The sequence below is a fragment of the Panthera tigris genome, chromosome C1 (assembly GCF_018350195.1).
Source record: "Panthera tigris isolate Pti1 chromosome C1, P.tigris_Pti1_mat1.1, whole genome shotgun sequence".
Lineage (NCBI taxonomy): Eukaryota > Metazoa > Chordata > Mammalia > Carnivora > Felidae > Panthera > Panthera tigris.
Genome location: NC_056667.1, coordinates 28,749,391 through 28,768,633, shown reverse-complemented (window position 1 = coordinate 28,768,633; position 19,243 = coordinate 28,749,391). Strand labels below are relative to the sequence as shown.

The window sequence follows — 19,243 nt, the reverse complement described above, 5'->3', positions numbered from 1 at the left end:
GGGCCTCGGAGTGGGGCGGGGCCAGCAGCGCGCGAGTTTCCGAGCAGCCTTCCGGAAGAATTCTCCTTGTGCTTAGTTTGTCAGGCCTCCTGTTCAGCGAGTCGCCTTGATACTCTTGGAAGCAGGCAAAACAGGAGTTCAAGTTCCTGCGCTTCATCTTGCTCGCAAGTTGAATGAGGTGGCAGGTCACCCTCTCAGCCCCCCAATTTTGTCACCTGCAAAATGGGAGTCATGTGACTCCTGAGTGAAGGGTTCAGGAGATTTCCAGAGGAAGCCACCTAGTGGGCCCAAGTTTTATTTATTTATTTATTTATTTTTAAATATTTATTTCTGAGACAGAGAGAGAGCATGAGTGGGGAAGGGGCAGAGAGAGAGGGAGACACAGAATCAGAAGCAGGCTCCAGGCTCTGAGCTGTCAGCACAGAGCCCCACGCAGGGCTCGAACTCACAAACCGTGAGATCATGACCTGAGCCACCCAGGCGCCCCTAGTGGGGCCAAGTTTAAGAGACTCTTAAAAACAGAACAAACTGAGGGTTGATGGGGGTGGGTGATGAGTATTGAGGAGGGCATCTTTTGGGATGAGCTCTGGGTGTTGTATGGAAACCAATTTGACAATAAATTTCATATTAAAAAAACTAAAAAATAAAAATAAAAAAATAAATAAAAAAGTATTTCTTTTGCGGGGACCCCTGGATGGCTCAGTGAGTGGGGTGGAGCGTGTGACTTTTGATCGCGGGGTTGAGTTCGAGCCGCACCATTGGGTGTAGAGATTACTTGAAAAAAAATTTTTTTTAAGTATTTGTTTTTAACGAAATGGAGAAATGACAACATAACAGAAAGTCCAAGAACAGAGGGGTAAATACTAATGATTTGCCCACTGGCTGCCAGCTGCGACTGAATTTCCGTCTCTTTTTAAGTTCGTGTTTCCAAAGATAAACGTAATCACAGTTTGCGCACTATTTTTTATCCCGTTTCATTCGTTGAACAAGTCAGGGATTCCTCTGTCACAGTGTGTAAATAGCATTGAGAATGGCGACAGACCACCGATCGGCTGGCTAAACAGTTTCCTCCTGGTGGGCATTCAGATTGCCTCTGTGTTTAGTAATTACTAATAATGCCGCCACAAACAGCTTCGAGAGTAGTTTTTCTCCAGAAGTTTGCTTTTGACACCTTAAAACTCCCGCCAACGGGACCGGGCCCGTACAGCCCCGCCCTCCGCCGAAGAGTCGCGATCACGTGCTTAGCTCTCCGCCGCGAGGGTTTCTGGGAGAACACGGACCCGGAAGCGGAAGTCCAGGGGTCACCCGTCATTTCCTTTAGTGAGAGGAGCGCAACGGCTCTCGTTTTCCTTTGCTCGGCTGATATCTCAGCATGAAGGAGGTAAAGAGCGAGCGGGAGCGAGGGAGCCGACGGAGGCACCGCGACGGGGACATGGTGGCGGCGGCGGCGGTGGTGGTGAAGGTGAAGCAGGAGCGCCTCAGCCCGGAAGCCGTGCCTCCCGCCCACCGCCGCCCAGATTCCTCTGGCGGTAGCGCGTCCCCGCCGGCCGGCGAGCCGGGCCGCCCTGGTCACCGAGGGAACCGAGCCCGAGGAGGTAGCCGGTAAGTGGGAAGGCGCCCGGGACGGACTTGGGTCGGGCTCATTGAGAAAGGACAGGGCTAGCGTGAGAAACACACCTTGAATGCTGAGCGCAGCAGCTTGGATTTAGTCCTAAGGTGGTGGAAGTGACCCGGTCGTGCTTGTGCTAAAGAATGTTTACTCCGGTACGTGTCACTTGCGTTAAGCGCCTGATGCCTAATGGGCAGGATCCCCGCCCCGTCCTTCATCCCTGTGCCCAGCACGTGCCCGAGTACGGCCCAGCAGATAGCATTGATCAAGTTGAAATAAAAGATTTGCCCCATCTGTATACAAATGGAGTGCTGTCGTTGGCTTTCCACTGATCTGCCTCCAGATGTTTCCCGTCGAGAGCCTAAGCGACCTACCTGGTAGAGGTTTAGAAGAAAAATGGTCTCTTGATAGACCGTTGATTTATTCTTTCAACATAGTTTTTACTGCCTGTTAAAGACTGTCCTGGGTACTGGGGCCTCAAAGGTGAAGGAGATGGGCGGTGTCTCCCCTCGCGAAATTGATGTGCTCTCAACTTGAGACAAAGTAACAGAAAATAGTGTCAGTTAGTAACCAGTGTTAGGAAGAGGTTAAAACAGGAATGGGATAGAGCTTGAAGGCAAGTGAGAGAAGGCCTCTCTGAAAAGGTGCCATTTGAGTTGAGACCCAAATAAGAATAATCTAGCCTTGTAAGGATCCAGGCTGAGGAGACCCTACGTGCCACGAACCTGAAGCAGAATGAACGTGATTGTTCTAGAAATAGAAAAAAGAGCACAAACCGTCTGGTGATCAAGGAGAGCGTGGTGGGAGTGAGGTGGGAGAGGGAGGAGATAGAGCCAGCGGACTTGGTGACGGGTGGAGGTGATTGTTGGGGGTGGGGGTGGGGTGGGTAGGGAGCCGCTGGTGGTGACAGAAAAGAGAGTCAAGGGTGTCTTCTGGGTTTTTGGCTTGAGCAGGGTGCATGGTGGTGCCAGTTACTGAGATGGCAGAGACCGAGGGAGGAAAGGGTGTCGAGGGGTTGGGACGCAAGGATTGTGCTCTGTGAGGACGTTCAGCAGGCAGCTGTGTATGTGGGTCTGGAACGCCAGGAAGACGTCAAGGCTTGGAGAGTGGAGCCCCTGCCTCCTTTAGTGTGAAAAGCAGAGGCGTTCACAGATGTGCTGTTTGTGTTAGTAGGTAAGCTTGATACTTGAAGTGAATTTATATGGGGGAAGGGAAATTGAGATAAAACCCTGTGTGTGCCATGCTCTGAAAAGGTCCCCAGCCAAAAAGAAAAACAAGTCCTCAGGGAGAAGAAGCAAGTCTCCACGAAGTAAGAGAAGCCGAAGCCCTCACCACTCGACAGTCAAAGTGAAGCAGGTAAGTGCGTTGAGATGTTTTGCCTACTAGGTGCAAATCTAGAGCCTCTTCCCATCATAACTAAAGAGTGCTTTGTATGTGTTTTACCTGTACCTGTGATGGGCTTTTCTAGAAACTGGCTTTTTGTGCTTGTTTTCTGCTTGTTTATTAAGCTAAACTTTTTTGTTTTAAGATCCTTGTTGATTCACATTCAGTTGTAAAAAAGGAAACGCAGAGGTACTCTCTTTACCTTGTTACTCCCGCCGGCACCGGCACCGTCTTACAGAATTCGGGGACAGTATCACAAGGAGAATGCTGACGTCGCTGTAGTCAAGACGCGAAACATTTCCGTCACCACAACGACCCATCCTGTTGTCCTTTTATAGTCCCGCCCACATCCCTCCCACCCTTAGCCCTCAAGTCCCGGCAACTTCTCATCTGTTCTCCAGTTCTATAGTGTTGTCACTTCAAGAGCGTTATGTAAATGGAGTCATACGCATCACCTTTAGGGCTTGGCTCTTTTCACTCAGCACGGTTCTTCCGTTCAGGTTGTTGTATCTGTCGGTAGTTCGTTCCTCTTTATTGCTGAGTGACGCTCAGTGGTGTGGGTTTAACCATTTGCCCACTAAAGAACATCGGGGTTGTTTGCAGTTTGGGGCTGTTACATAGAAGGTTGTGATGGCACATTTGTGTACGGGTTTTTGTGTGGACATGTCTTCATTTCTCTGGGATCAATGCCCACGAGTGCAGTCGTTAGATTGTAAGGTCGTTGCCAGACCGTGTTCCGGAGTGTCTGGCTGCATTAGTTTGCTAGGGCTCCCATAACAAAACACCGCAGACTGGATGCTTGAAGCAACAGAAGTGAATTTTCTCATAGCTCTGGAGGCTAAAAGTCCCAAGTTCAAGGTGTCAGCAGGTTTGCTTTCTCCGGAGGCCTCTTTCCTTGGCTTGCAAATGGCTGCCTTCTTGGCTGTGTCCTCACGTGGGCTTTCCGTCGTGGGCTCATCCCTGGTGTCTCTCTTCGTGTAAGCATAGCAGTCATATTGGATTAGGGCTTTGCTGGCATTTTAACTTAACCATGTCTTTAAAGACCTTATCTCAAAAAAAAAAGAGAGAGAGAGAGAAAGAAAGAAAGAAAAGAAAGAAAGAAAGAAAGAAAGAAAGAAAGAAAGAAAGAAAGAAAGAAAGAATACAAGAAATTCCACAAAAATGGTTACATTCGGAGGATGGGGTTGGGACTCGACATGATGCATCTTGGGGGTACACGATTCAGTCCATGACCGTGGCCGTGCTGCTTCACGTTCCCACCGGTACTGTGCGTGACCCACTTTCTCTGCATCCTCCCTGCTGCATTCTCAGCACGTGGTGTTGAGGTGTTTTTGTTTCAGCCATTCCAGCAGCCGTATAACGATATCTCATTGCGATTTTAATTTGCATTTCCTTGATGGCTAACGATGCTGAACGTCGTTTCATGTGTTCATTTGTCATCTGTATATCCTGTCTGGTGAAACGTCCCTTCGTGGCTTTTGCCTGTTTTCTAGTTGGTATATTTGCTTCCTTACTGGTGAGTTATAGACTTCTTTGTATATTCTAGATACTAGGCCTTTTTGGGTATGTGATTGGCAAATACTTCCCTTCAGTCTTGTATCTTGTCTTTTTCTTCACACAGCAGGGTTTTTCTCAGAGCAAAAATGTTAAATTGTCATGAAGTTCAGCTTGTCAGCTTTTACTTTTTATGTTTTATGGATCGTGCTTTTGGCGTCATGTCTAAGAACTTTATGCCTCGCTCTGGATCCCGAAGACGTGTTTTTTTCCCTACAAGTTTTACATTTAAGTTCATGATTTGAGTTTGTTTTGATATAAGGTGCAAGGCTTGGGTTGAGGTTCATTTTTTGTCTTGCCGTCCTTGAATATCTTTTGTTCCTTAATCAGTTGGGGGTATGTGCATGGGTTTATTTCTGATTCTGTGTTCTGTTCCACTGATCTCTCTCATTCTGCCAATACCACACAGTCTTGATTATTGTCACTATATAGTAAGTTTTGAAATTGGGTAGATGGATTCCTCTTTGTTTCTTCTTCTTAAAAATGGCTTAGCTTTACTAGTTTCTTTGTCTTTCCGTATAAATTTTAGAACAATCTTGTCTGTGTCTAAAAAAAAATCTTGCTAGGATTTGGATAGAAATCACATGAAGCTGTATTTTGGGAAAAATTGGCTTTTTACTAGATTGACTCTTCCATGAACACTGTATGTGTCATTTGTTTGGATCTTTTTTTTTTTTTTTTAATTCTTTTAAAGTATGTATGTATGTATTTATTTTGAGAGAGAGCGCACGTATGCACGTGCACATGCACGAGTGGGGGTAGGGGAGAGAATCCCAAGCAGGCCCCACGCTCAGCACGGAGCCGGACTCAGGGCTCAATCTCACAAACTGAGATCGTGACCTAGGCCGAAACCAAGAGTCATGTGCTCAATGGACTGAGCCACCCAGGTGCCCCTATTTAGATCTTTGATTTATTTCTTCCGTGTTTATAATTTTCAGCATTCAAGTTCTACGTAAATTTTGTTAGATTACACAAAGTTTTTTCTTTGGTGGAGTGATGGTGAGTGATACTTTAAACTGCAGTCCACATGTTCTGTTCGTTGCTAATGTATAGAAATATAATGAGTTTTTGGGGTGCCTGTTTGGGATTCTCTCTCTCTGCCCCGCCCCCTGCTCACGTTGTGCTCTAGTGTTCTCTCTCTTTCTCAAAATAAATAAACTTGAAAAACATATATGTATAATTGATTTTTGTGTTTTTGTTATATCCTGTGACCTCATTGAACTCAACTTCTTTATTCCAGGAGGACTTTTTTGTAGATTCTTGGGGTTTTTTTTTTATATAGACCATCATATCTTCATATAGAGGCAGTTTTATTTGTTCCTTTACAGTCTGTATGTGTTTTATTTCCTTGTCTTGCCTTATTGCATTAGCTAGGACTTCCAGCACTATGTCGAATAAGAGTAGTGAGAGCAGACACCCTTGCTTTGCCCTCAATCTTGAGAGACAAGCATTCAGTCTTTTTAAAGAAATTCTGTTAACAGCATGCAATAGGCATTAATAAAATGTATTTTCGTGTTAATTTGACAGGCTGTGGGTCAGCTTTCTGCTACCTTAAAGATACAAGGCCAGGCAGCCTTGATGGTCTGCATATAAATTGATCAGGCCCTGCCCTAGCTGTCTCAGGATACAGCCACGAGAACCACACCACCCACACTAGGCCTGTCAAACCACTTGTACTTCTTCAGGTCTTTGTTTTTTTCAGTGCACAACTGGCAGCCCTTTACCTGTGGTTTCTAAATGAACATTTTACAATAAATCCTGAGACTTTTATTTATTTTTTATTGTTTTAATGTTTTTTATTTATTTTTGAGAGAAAGACAGAACGTGAGGGGGGAAGGGGTGGAGAGAGAGAGGGAGACAGAATCCGAAGCAGGCTCCAGGCTCTGAGCTGTCAGCACAGATCCTGACGTGGGGCTTGAACCCATGAACCGTGAGATCATGACCTGAGCCGAAGTAGGACACTCAACTGACTGAGCCACCCAGGTTCCCCAAATCCTGAGACTTTTAGAATGGAACTTTGCCGGGGCACCTGGGTGGCTCAGCCAGTTAAGCGTCCGACTTTGGCTCCTGTCACGATCTCAGAGCTCATGAGTTTGAGCCCGTGTTGGGCTCTGTGCTGACAGCTCAGAGCTGGAGCCTGCTTCTGATTCTGTGTCTCCATCTCTCTCTGCCCCTCCCCTGCTCATTCTCTCTCTCTCTCCCTCTCAAAAATACATAAAAACATTTAGAATGGAACTTTTCTGTGCTTATTGTTTTTGAAGTATCTTTATTTGCTTATCTGTGCTAACTTCCCTCCTGACCTTAAATTATCTCTTTAAAAGCTAATTTCTGTGTATTAATCAGCTGGAAACTTGGAAGTGACTTTCAAGCAAAAGGGCTTGACAGTTGAAACTCAGTGACTTTCACATGGGTTAATCCTAAGGAGGAAGGCACACAGCCTGTGACTTAGGCATGACTTGTGCTTGCAGGTATTCTTTTCTCCACCACTGAACGACCATTTAATAAATAAATTTATCGATTGCGTGCTCATTGTAAGAACACCCAAGTATGTAAAATGAAAGGTGAGAGTATGGCATATGTAATGTGTGGTTACTTCTCCTGTTATCCCCAATTGCAGCCCCCAACAGAAAAATCACCTGAGTCCCCAAAGGCAACCATTTTATTTCTTACTTATTTTATTTTCCTTTTTTAACTTTTTAAATGTTTATTTAGTTTTGAGAGAGAGGGACAGAGCGTGAGCTGGGGAAGGGCAGAGAGTGGGGGGGAGACACAGAATTGGAAGCAGATGCAAGGCTGTGAGCTGTTAGCACAGAGCCCAACATGGGGCTCAAACTCCCGAACTGTGAGATCATGACCTGAGCCAAAGTTGGCTGCTTAACTGACTGAGCTACCCAGGTGCCCCAGAAGCAACCATTTTAATAGTTTGATATTTATTCTTCAAGACTCCATTACTTTTTTTCTTTATGTTTTAGTATGTGTCTTAACTTGCAGTTGTTTGGGGGAGGGGCAGAGGGAGGGGCTTAGAGGATCCGAAGTGGGCTCTGTACAGACAGCAGAGAACCCGACATGGGGGCTTGAACTCATGAACCACGAGATCATGACTTAAGCTGAAGTCAGACACTCAGCTGACTGAGTCACCCAGGTGCTCCCATACAGTTTTTTGTTTTAATGTTTATTTTTGAGAGAGAGAGAGAGAGAGAGAGAGAGTGTGTGTGTGTGTGTGTGTGTGTGTGTTTGAGTGGGAGAGGGGCAGAGAGAGAGGGAGACACAGAACCCGAAGCAGGCTCCAAGCTCTGAGCTCTCAGCATAGAGCCCAGTGCGGGGCTCAAACCCATGGACTGCAAGTTCATGACCTGACCCGAAGTCGGACGAAGTTGGATCATGAACTGACTGAGCCACCCAGGCACCCCGCAGAATTTTTAATTAAAAAATGGAACCATATTATATATACCATACTGCTTATCAATAATTGAAATTTTAGTTATTTTGTATTATCTGGTTATGTAATTTGTCATATTTTTTTCTTTAGTTTTTGCTAATTTTGCTTGGTCTACACGTATTTGAAATGAAGACTGAGAATTAGTCATTGGAATAGTGCGTGTATACAGCCTTATGGGAATTAGAATTCACAGGAGGTGGGGGTGATGACCCAGAGTCTGTGGCTTGTTGTGACTCATTTAATCAGGGATAAAGGACATAATGAGATTAGTCCTGGCAAATGTACTCAAGGTAAGTGGTGGCGGCAAACTTGTGAATATCTTAAGGTAGGAGGGATAGGCATTGGAAACCCCCTCTTGATGCTTGTCTTGGAGGCTAAAAAGTCTCAAAAACCAGAGTCCTGCTCGGAGTAAGCAGGCCCACTCTTGAGAGTGGGCGGCCAGGAGAAGGCCTTGGGAGCCCGGGAGGCGGTGAGAACTCAGTGCTCAGGTGTACCTTTTTACCCTTTCCGGGTGGGGTAGCCTTGCTTATAGTGTGCGGGGCTCTGTCTTGAACTCTGATGCTTTGGTTATTAGTAAGGATAAGCTTATTATATTCATGTGTTCATTAGATACTTAATTGTTATGAAAAGACATGTTAATATCTTTTGCCTATTTTTTTCTGTTGAATTATTTGTGTTACTGATTTATTTTTTTTAATGCTATATTAATAGATGTTATATGTTGCAAACATTTTATATCAGGCTGATTTTCAATACTGAGTCTTTTTCAAGAAACCGTGGTATGTTTCTTCATTTTTTCAGGTTTTTAAAAACCATCTATCAGTAAATTTTTATAGGTTTCTTTTTACATGCCTTGCATATTTCTTAAGTGTATTCCTGAGTATTGAATATTTTTTATTATTGTTGAAATGAGATCTTTTAAAATTATAATTACTTTTTTTTTCATTTTTGACACAAGAGGAAACTATCTTTCTTTCTTCACATGTTTATCTTGTACGTGACTACTTAACTGTCTCTGTTAGCTGTATTTTCTGTATGTGCTTCCTTACAAGTTTGCCAATAGCTCCATTTATTTCTAGGGCTCTGAACTTGGGCTTGCAGTGTTAGAGCTGTAGTTGGTGACAGCATGGAAATAGTCTGTGTAGCCTTGCAAGGGAACATAACCACCGCTGCCCACCTTATTTCTGTGGGACATTTTGCTCTGAGTGCCAAAGTCCAAATCACAAATGACTTTTTGAATGCAGCTTGTTCACAGGTTGCGGGCTGCCTTTAATTTACTGGATCTTTTTGAATTTCAGGAACGCGAGGATCATCCCCGGAGAGGACGGGAAGATCGGCAGCACAGGGAACCATCAGGCCAGGAACACAGGCGAGCTAGGAACAGTGACCGTGACAGACACAGGGGCCATTCCCACCAGAGGAGAAGCTCTAATGAGAGGCCTGGGAGTGGGCAGGCTCAGGGACGGGACCGAGACATTCAGAACCTCCAGGCTCAGGACGCAGAGCGGGAGTTTTACAATGCCCGACGACGGGAGAATCGCCAGAAGAACGAAGTTAGTGCCGGCGGTAATGAGCCTCAGGAGTTGGCTCCCCGACCTGGTGGCAACAGTAAGGACAAAGAGGCGCCCGCTAAAGAAAAGCCAAGCTTTGAACTTTCTGGGGCACTTCTTGAGGATACCAACACTTTCCGGGGTGTCGTCATTAAATACAGTGAGCCCCCAGAAGCACGGATCCCCAAAAAACGGTGGCGCCTCTACCCCTTTAAAAATGATGAGGTGCTTCCCGTCATGTACATCCATCGGCAGAGCGCCTACCTCCTGGGCCGGCACCGCCGCATAGCGGACATCCCAATCGATCATCCCTCCTGCTCAAAGCAGCACGCGGTCTTTCAGTATCGGTGAGTGTTTGTAGGAAGAACCAGGAGTGTGGGTAGACGCCGACAGTGTCAGGATTACTAACATTTGTGTACACATGCTTGCGGCAGAATGCCACACTCCTCGGATCTAATCTTTGTCTTAGATTATGTGTGTGGCATCTGTGTTAGCCGCGTCTGTATTTGGCAGTTTGTGGAGTGCGTCTGTTACCGTTTGGTGCTCGTGACAATCCTGTGAGGAGGACAGGTCACACATCAATATCCCCATTTGACAGGTGTGAAGACTGAAGGTCAGCTTCGGAGTTAGCGCCCTTGACGCTGGAGTCAAAATGCACTGCTTTATTCCCGTTGGGACAGGAGATAAGACAGGTTGAAACATGGGTGAAAGAAGCATCGTGTTGATTATAAACAGCACAAAAGTGTTTCTTCTTTTTCTTTTCCTTTTTAAATTTTTTAACATTTATTTATTTTTGAGAGAGAGAGAGAAAACGAGCAGGGGAGGGGCAGAGAGGGAGACACAGAAACCGAAGCAGGCTCCAGGCTCTGAGCTATTGGCACAGAGCCTGACACAGGGCTCGAACCCATGGACCATGAGATCATGACCGGAGCCAAAGTCGGGTGCCCAACTGACTGAGCCACCCAGGCGCCCCTAAAAGTGTTTTTTATTAATCACAACAAGAGGTCTTGGATTCTGATGTTAAACTTTTGATCTGCTATGAATTTCCTGGTCCACTCCCTCAGCAACCAGTTCCCACCTTTTCTACTAAGTATATTTATTAACTTGCTCGTAATTTCAAAATCCAGGGCCATACCATTCCCTTGATTTCCTGGAGTTGACTCGAACTATGTTCAAGCCAGGTAATTGACATCCTGTGTTAGGAAAATACGGGAGGGCCTCGAGACGGGATTTTGCTCACAGGTTTCTCTCTTTTATCTCTGCTAGGCTTGTGGAATATACCCGTGCTGATGGTACAGTTGGCCGAAGGGTGAGGCCCTACATCATTGACCTTGGCTCAGGCAATGGAACATTCTTGAATAACAAGCGCATTGAGCCACAGAGATACTATGAACTAAAGGAAAAGGACGTACTTAAATTTGGGTTCAGCAGCAGAGAGTATGTCCTGCTTCACGAGTCCTCTGACACCTCCGAAGTAGACAGGAAAGAAGATGAGGATGACGAGGAGGAGGAGGAAGTATCTGACAGCTAGCAAACTAAGAACCAACCCAAACTCTGGAGAGACCTCTTCTTTCTTTGAAGGTTTTGGGATTGACTCAGAGAGTACAAGGGTGCTCTCTGTAATGCCTCTTATTGCCTTAAGTCTTTCCTCTGTTGCTGACCAGCCTATGTTCTAGTATAAGAAAACTGACCTATGTTCGGTTGAACTTTTTCCTGTGGCGCATCAGCCACTCGCCTATGGGCATTTGTTTTCAGAACAGTCTCACCAACACATCGTGTTTCAGTAGAAGCATTGTGGCTTTAGTTGGTGCTTCCAGAACTGCTGCCTAGGAGACTATAAACCCTTGGATAAAGGGGAACTGTGGCTTGTTCTCTTTGTACAGTTACTTTATTTATATAGCTGTTAAGCTTCGTGGACTGGGTTTGTTTTTGTTTTGGGGGCAACCCCCTGAACAGAGAATCTTACTAAGCTTTGGTTGTCACCAAAACAGCCTCCAGTATATACCAAAGCTTTGACCTGGTTGAGCTCTTGAGTCACAGAAGTTGATTTTTGCACTTCATTTTGGGGGGGAGGGGTGGGAATGTACCACATGACCTCATTATTGATTATTGGACTTGAACAGATGCTTTATGGAACCTGCTTCAGCATGGACTGTATAGGAAGGTCCTGGCTTCTGCCAGTGGGTGCTGATGTAATGTCACAAGAAGCTGAACTGGAGCATAGATCTGTTTCTTGTGAAGAGTTCTGATTTCTCCATAGAGCATGTACAGAACAATTTTGATCATCTGTTCAACTTTGCATTTTCATTCAAATGTTATCTCCTTCCTTCTTTGCAAAACAGTGTCAGTTTCGTAGCAGGGTCCTTGCTTTATTCTAACAACATATGTATATGTCTAAAGGAGGTTGTGTAGTTTACACATTTCATCTTTTCAAAAACTGTTCAGAGAGGTTGTATTTATCTTCCCAAGGCCAGAAAGCAAGGGAATTGCCCTGTTTCCTAATTTTCCACCAGAGGAATATGTGTAAGTAGCAGAGTCCTAACTACTTGCATATATCGTGTGTTTGTGCGTATGTGTGTATATATAACATTGCGTGTGAAAGAGCTGCATATTGATTTTCATATGGGAATGTTTTGTGACGTAAATGTAATACTACATTATAGGCAAAGGCCTCCCTGCATTTGAAGAGCAGGTTTTCATTTATATGTATTTTTGGGATAAAAAAATAACAATAATAAAATTTGTAAATACAGCCCCATTTCAAAAGGTTATCCTTTCCTAGCATAGAGGGCCTTGTGTTTATAGGGCCATTTGCAGCTACGGGAATCTTAGTATTTGCGAGGTAAAAATAGCTAGTTGCAGGGGCTGACTTGGGAGGGGCAGGGGTGACACCAGGAAGAGTGAACTTGGGACCAGCAGCAGCTCTGCAAGCCAGACCCTCACATGTCAGCGAGTGAGTGCTAGTCCTGTTGAAGCAGCAGTGTTTTCTGAATTAGCAGTGAAGGGGTTTTCCTTTCCAGAACAGTTCGTTGGGGCAGGTTATACATAGCAGGTCTTGCCCCAGTTGACCCCTGTCCCTGCTCTGTTGCCCTCAGGTGGTCACCTGGCGGGAGAAAGGAGCGGCAATGCAACTTGGTGCTGCCGTCTGCCTTCCTCTTTGAAAAGTATGATGTTGTTAGATTGTCTTCTTCACCATTGTTTTTCCGTTGAGGTCCCACCTACCCATGTGGACTTGGGGCTAAGTGCTGACTAGTGTGGAGGAGGGACAGCTGACTAACATTTATGCAAAAGAAAGGAGATGTTCCCTTTAAAGAGTGAATACGAAAGGAGGTCAGTTAGATGTAGGGAAGCTCTAACAACGAAAGAGCAGTTAGCATTCCCTCCGCCATGTGCTCCACCCTGGCCCCTGGCCACGGTAACTGCTACCTTCCCAACTTTCCTATCTGCCATAGACTCCTAATTGCACCTGTGCCCGTCTCAAAGGTAAGTTTTGTTTTGATGGATCCAAACTGATGGCTTTCTCTTGCTGGGATTAGGCAATAACCTGGCCTCCAGGGCCTCCTGTTCAGTTTGTGCTCCTACTACTGCTTCTAGGTAGCCTTGGGCTTCGCTGGAAACACCATCGTGCTGGGCAACATGATAGATGACCACTTTGCCTATGTTCTTCAAGAAGGGGTCCCAATTGTGAAGTAAACTTGCTTTAGCAGAGGAATAACTTCCTGCATTCAGAGATTCTTGATGCCAAATATCTGGGCATCCTTTTGAATTTTAATTCCTTTAAGCCTGGGTGGCTTAGTTGGTTGTCTGACTCTTGATTTTGGCTCTGATCATGATCCCAGGGTCATGGGCTTGAGCCCCACGTCAGGCTCCACACTCAGCGTGGAGCCTGCCTGGGATTTTCTCTCTCTCTCAATCTCTCTCTCTCCCACTGCCCCTCTCTCTTTCTGTCTCTCTCGAGAGACCCGGCCCATCTCTAAAACCAGATATCACCAGCGGACTTCTCATTTGAAGTTGACATAATCCTAAAGCTTTCCTCTTGCAACTTCTTTATTCTCCACCTGGGCTGCAAATCATCGCTGTCAAAATCAAGCCATCTGCAAAACAGCCCTTTGTTTCTGAGCCCCTCCCCTAAATCCTCTCTGATGATCTACAGTTCTGCTGTGGTATAGGACAGAATCTGCAGATTTTCCCCATCAAGCCTCTCCCTAGGCCCCTAGTTCCCTATTAGTACATGGACAAAGGACCCCTCGCTCGTTGAGTGCACCTGGTGATGTAGCTTTCAAATACTTTGATTGTAACCTGGTGATAAGTAAAAGAGTAATCAATTCAGATAACTGGAGTTGTATTCTTGTATGGAGTATGCCAGTATACAATAGAGCTTGATTTTAAAAGGCTTACAACTGAAATACAGATTTCAGGTTGATAATTATTTGATACGGTGCACAGATGGTTATATTTTTTAACATCCTCCCTTTGTGGAAATTAGTTGTGGTGTGGATGTGGGGAATGCGATGAGATGATGGCATGTTAGTGAAAGCCTAAGCGGGGCACACATACAGCACGCCAGCAGTGCCTGCTTGTGTGATGGCGTTCTGAGCCCACAACATTCCTGCGTTTGTGCGTTTGTACAGGTGAGAAGCCTGCTTGACTTAAATTAAAGCTTTGCAAGGTAAAGCTTCATCTGGTCTCTTGGGTAAAGTTTCCATTTATTGAATGGGAAACAGTTGAAAAAGACCGTTGATTTGCTCACATTTACTCCAAAGTTGAAGTGAGTTAATCCAACAAACAATTGCATAAGCATACTATGCTAACAGTTGGTTTACAATTGTGAGTTAGAAACGGCAGTCATTTGGAGGTGGGCTGTACCTTGTGTGAGACTTGGCATTTGAGGTGTGCCTTAGAGCACAGGTTGATTTGGAACCCAGTAGTAGAGGTTGGCATTGTTTCAGACTGAGCAGTCCAGGGGACAGCAGGACTGGAACGGAGTATGCAGAAGGAGTCCTGTAAAATGAACCTGTTTACCTGAAGTCCCACAGCCAGGCAGGGGTAGAGCTAGGATAAGAAATCACCTCCGTCCTGGTTCAGTGGTCATTTTCTCTAGACTGTTCCTCCTGCCTCCCTAACAGTGCTTAGTAGATGGATTTGGAAAAGACAACTGGTTTATTAGGCTGCTTGATACGTAGTGGGTTCAAAGATACCACAATGAATGAGCCTTTCAGGGGTAGAGAGTGGCTCAGGAAAATCTTAACCTCACCACGTCAGAGCTGCTCGGAAATCATCATGTTCATTCATAAAAATATACAGACATTCAATAATCAGGTGCCTAACAAGTGCCATGAGCCAATACTTCAATAAGGAGCACTTTCTATGTACAAGGCACAATTTTAACCATTTTCATAAGCATTAACACATACACTGACATCCTATAACCCTGTGATGCACGCTTGTGTTATCCTATTTTGCAGATGCAAAAACTGAAGCACAAAGAGGTTAAGGTCGCACTGGGATTCAAACCCAATCTGGTTCCAGGTGCCACACTCTTAGCCACTGTGATACACTGCCTTTTGAATAGTTGTGAAATGTATAAGGTCTGGCCATTGCAGAGCAACATAACCAGCAGCTACAGGCTACTACTAGATAGGAGAAGAATTGGGGATTGTGGAAGCATAGTGGAATGGGATTTAACAAAGCCCTGGGAGTCAGGGAGGTATGAGCAGTTAGCCAGAAGAGGTCAGTGGGGTTGAGGAGAGAAAGGAATATTTCTAGGCAGACAGACTGGCACTTAGAACTGCCTGAGGTGATAAACTAATGAGGTTTTGGAAGCATTCGAAGTTCAATAGGGGAAACAGATTTCTGGTGTCTGTTCATGATGAACTAACTTGTTTGTTTGTTTTTTAACTCTCCTGCTGCAAGAAGCCGAAACCTCTGGATAAAATATAAGCAAAAAAACTTCTGAAAGCATCCAAGAACGGACAAATTAGTAAAAATGTTTTCAGGCCGCAAGTGAAGAAAAACAAGAATCCAGGGAAAAATGGAGCACAGGTGCCTGGAAACCACATTTGATCTAAAGGCAAACCACATTTGATTTCAGCAAATCAGACCTTACCCTAGGTTGAATGGGACAGAATCAAAATCCAGAGCCCACATACGATGGATAGACTGTTAGAAGATGTTTCCCCCAAAAAGCTGGCATGCCAAAGGGCTATCCTTGTCACAGTAAAAGAGGTGATCAGAAATCAAATCCTCCCAGGGACTTGCAGCCTGAGAGCTCAGAAAAATTCAAGCCTTGAACTTGGTTTAAGATGACCCTGTACTATTGATGCCTTCCGGTGTATGATAGAAGAAATGAAATTACTTTTTGGAGGAAGGGATTTTTTTCTTTATCTCCCCTCCCGTTCTTTCCACACTCTTTTCCTACGGAGATAGAATTACTTTTTTAAAGCATAAAAGAAAAGGTACTGTAGGTGAGAACCAACAGGAATAACAAACTGGTTCTCAGAAGAGTTTAGATACTTGATTGAAGATACTATAAAATGTTCATGGTTACTGTTTTCAAAGAAACAAATGGTAACTTGCAAATTCAGGGAATAAGAAATGGCAAAAAGTGAAGTGGAAAACTTTTGAAAGACCAACCAAAACTTTTAGAAATGAGAAATACAATCTGGAAACCCATCAGTGGATGGCTTTAACAGAAGCTTCAGGGAGAATTAGTGAACCGGAAGATAGAAATTATCCAGGCATATAAATTTAACAAATCACATGGGCCAATATCTCAAACACTGTAAATTACCAAAATTCACCTGATAGGAAATAGAGCATCTGAATAGTCCTATAACTATTTAAGAAACGGAATTTATAATTTAAAAAGTTTCCAAAAAGAAAACTCCAGGCCTAGATGGTGATGGTTTCACTGAAGACATCTACCAAATTTGAAGAAGAATTAGGACCATTCTATACCATCTCTGCCAGAAATTAGCATATCAGGCAATACCTTCTTAACTCATTTAATGAGGACAGTATTACTTTGCTATTGAAGCCAGATAGGAGATACCAAAAAGGAAGAGAGAGAGGCAGAGAAAAAGAAAAAAAACCCTACAGACTATTATCCCATAAATTTAGCCATAAAAATCCTGGATATTTTATTAGCAAATTGAATCCAGCATACATAAAAAGAACTATACAACATGGCCAAGTGAGGTTTATTCCACGTATGCAAGACGGCTTCAACCTACAGAAATAAATCTATATAATCCACTATCCCAAGAGGCTAGAGGAAAAAAATCATGATCATGTCAACTGGACGTAGAAAAAAGCATTTGACAAAATTCAATACCCGTTCGTGATAAAACTATCGGTAAACCAGGAGTAGAGGGGGAACTGTCTCAATTTAATAAACAGCTTCTACAAAAATCCTACAGCTAATGTACTTAATGGTGAAAGACTGAATACTTTCCTCCTAAAATAGGGAATGAGTCAAGGATGTCCACTATGACCACTCTTACAACTGGAAGTCCTACCTAGCAAAGTAAGACAAGAAAAAGAAAAAGCATACAAATTGGGAAGGGAAAAATAAAAGCCCTTATTTGCTGATGAAATGATTGTCTATGTAAAAAATCCTAAGGAATCTACAATAAAACCCTCCTAGAATTAATAGGGGAGTCTGGCAAGATTTCAGGTTACAAGATCAACACACAAAAGAAATTATGCATAATGCAGCAGAGAAAAAAGATGGGGAAAAACACAGTGGGTTAACAAAAATAAAGGATTATTAGGTTTAATCCGAGTTCCAGAAGGAGAGGAAAATGAGGCAGAGGAATATCTGAAGAAAACAAGCTGAGAATTTCCCAGAACTAGTGGAAGATACCAATCCACACAGACTGTAGAAACCCAAAGACTCCCCCCCACCCCCCCCAAAATCCCATTCATGATAGTGAAATTGCAGAACCTTGAAAAATGGGGAGAGTGGAGGCTGGTGAAGTAAGCAAGGGCCAAAGGAAAACAAAGTTAACGATACAGGAATTAATGATAAAAACGAGTATTTGCATAATCGTTGTTACTTGCCGAGCCCCTACGTGAAGGGATTTACTTCTCCCGGCAAGGGTACTGGGTAGGTACTATTATTACCTCCATTTTACAGATGAGGGATTTTGACTAGCGAAATGTAGTTACTTGCCCCAAATGGCACAGCTATCAATGGTAGAGGCAGGATTCTGAACGAGGTAGTTCTGGCTTTGGCTTGTGATCTTAACCACTACCCAAACTGGTCTCTCTAAAGGGCAACAGGAAGCCATTGAAAGATTCTAACCAGGGGAGTGACACCACACCTGCTTTCCAAACACTGATCCCCTCCGCACCACTGTGGATAAAGATCAAAGAGAGCTAAGGGTGGAAAGAGGAGGCTGCGGGGATAATGGGGCCAAACACAGGGCCTGGACGAAGGCGAGGTGGCAGACAAAGCAAGTGAGCTGCTGGCTCTTCCGGAGGCGAGTCCTCAGGACTCGGGGTTTTGCACGGGAGAGGACAGCGACGATGGTATTCACGTTTCCCACTTGGGCAGTTCGGCGGACAGTGAAAGTCGTTCACTGAAGTGACCTGCCAGGAGTCTGGTTTTGGACAAAGTGAATTTGTGGTGTCTGTGACGCCCCGCCGGCCACCGAGGGGGTCCAGAGCGGCTAGGACCCAGAGCAAGGCCCACCGCCGTCTCGTCCAGGCGGGGCGCGCGCGAACCCGAGGCCCCCGACGCGGCGCGCCGCGCGGCTCCGGAAACCGCGCGCGCAGGCGCAGTGCGGCGCGGGCGCCCCCTGGCGGGCGGCGGCGCGCAGGGACCGCCCCCCGCCTGGCGCCGCCGCCCGCCTCAGCCCAACATGGCGATGCACAACAAGGCGGCGCCGCCGCAGATCCCGGACACCCGGCGGGAGCTGGCGGAGCTCGTGAAGCGGAAGCAGGAGCTGGCGGTGAGAGAGCGACAGCGGGGGCGCTCGGTGGGGGCCCCGCGCCTGCCGCCGCCTCCAGGGCCCCGCCCGATCGCTCCAGGCCGTTACTCCCCGGGCGCAACGCGGCGCCCGGGAGCCCGGCGGCCTGAGGCCGGCTGCGCGTTCTGCGGCCCGCCGGTGCCTCGGCTTCTCTGCTGCGCGGCTCGAGAGTCGGGAGCTGGGGCCGGGGGGCGGGGCAAGGAGCAGAGAGGGGGAGGGGGCCGGGACAGGCGGGGGCGTGGAGGCGGGAAGGCACCTGAGGATGGGGGGCTTCAGTGTGGGAGCTCGAGAAAGGTGTCTGTGAGCTTTGGGGTTGGGAGCGGTTGTGTCCTTGGCCTTTGCGGGGTGGGTGAGGGCGGCAGGTCCATGTTCTTTGAGGGCTGGTGTCGGGCGTGTCGGGGGGGGCCGTAGGAGACCGGTTCAGTCTTGCCAGTGGCTTGGAGGGGGTGGCGTAGAGGCGAGTGTGGGAGGGGGACACGGTCATCCAGTCTGGCCTTTGGAGGATGGAGGGGCGCATGTCCTTCTGAGGATTAGGAGATCCGTTGGATGGGGTTTTTGATGGGCATGGCTGTGATATTTTGGGGGAACATCCAGAAGCTGACAGGCGAGGGGAAGGGATTCAGCCCAGGGAATTGAGAACTGTGATATGCACCCCGGGTCCTATCCACCCTGGTGGCCACCCCCTCCCCCGTGTTTTGGCTTGGGCACGGGGGAGGGCCATCTCACCTGAAGCTAC

The 19,243-nt window shown here is 46.0% G+C and overlaps 2 protein-coding genes across 8 annotated transcripts in view; both read left to right on the top strand.

Moving 5' to 3' along the window:
- The first annotated feature begins 1,311 nt into the window (after positions 1-1,311).
- Positions 1,312-11,137, top strand: SNIP1 (Smad nuclear interacting protein 1). Its single transcript, XM_042996617.1, has 4 exons — positions 1,312-1,602; positions 2,863-2,965; positions 9,284-9,882; positions 10,802-11,137. The coding sequence occupies exons 1-4, from the start codon at positions 1,373-1,375 to the stop codon at positions 11,064-11,066; spliced, it is 1,197 nt and encodes a 398-aa protein (XP_042852551.1). The 5' UTR covers positions 1,312-1,372; the 3' UTR covers positions 11,067-11,137.
- A 7,216-nt stretch (positions 11,138-18,353) lies between these two features.
- The window catches only part of MEAF6 (MYST/Esa1 associated factor 6), a 33,619-nt gene continuing 32,729 nt past the window's right edge, over positions 18,354-19,243 (top strand). For all 7 annotated transcript variants that reach the window (XR_006221249.1, XM_042996616.1, XM_042996612.1 and 4 more), the window contains exon 1: positions 18,354-18,489. Coding sequence is in view for 6 of the 7 variants with exons in the window: in XM_042996616.1 (XP_042852550.1) it covers positions 18,400-18,489 (90 nt within the window). In the remaining variant the exon portion in view is untranslated. The remainder of the gene's footprint in view (positions 18,490-19,243) is intronic.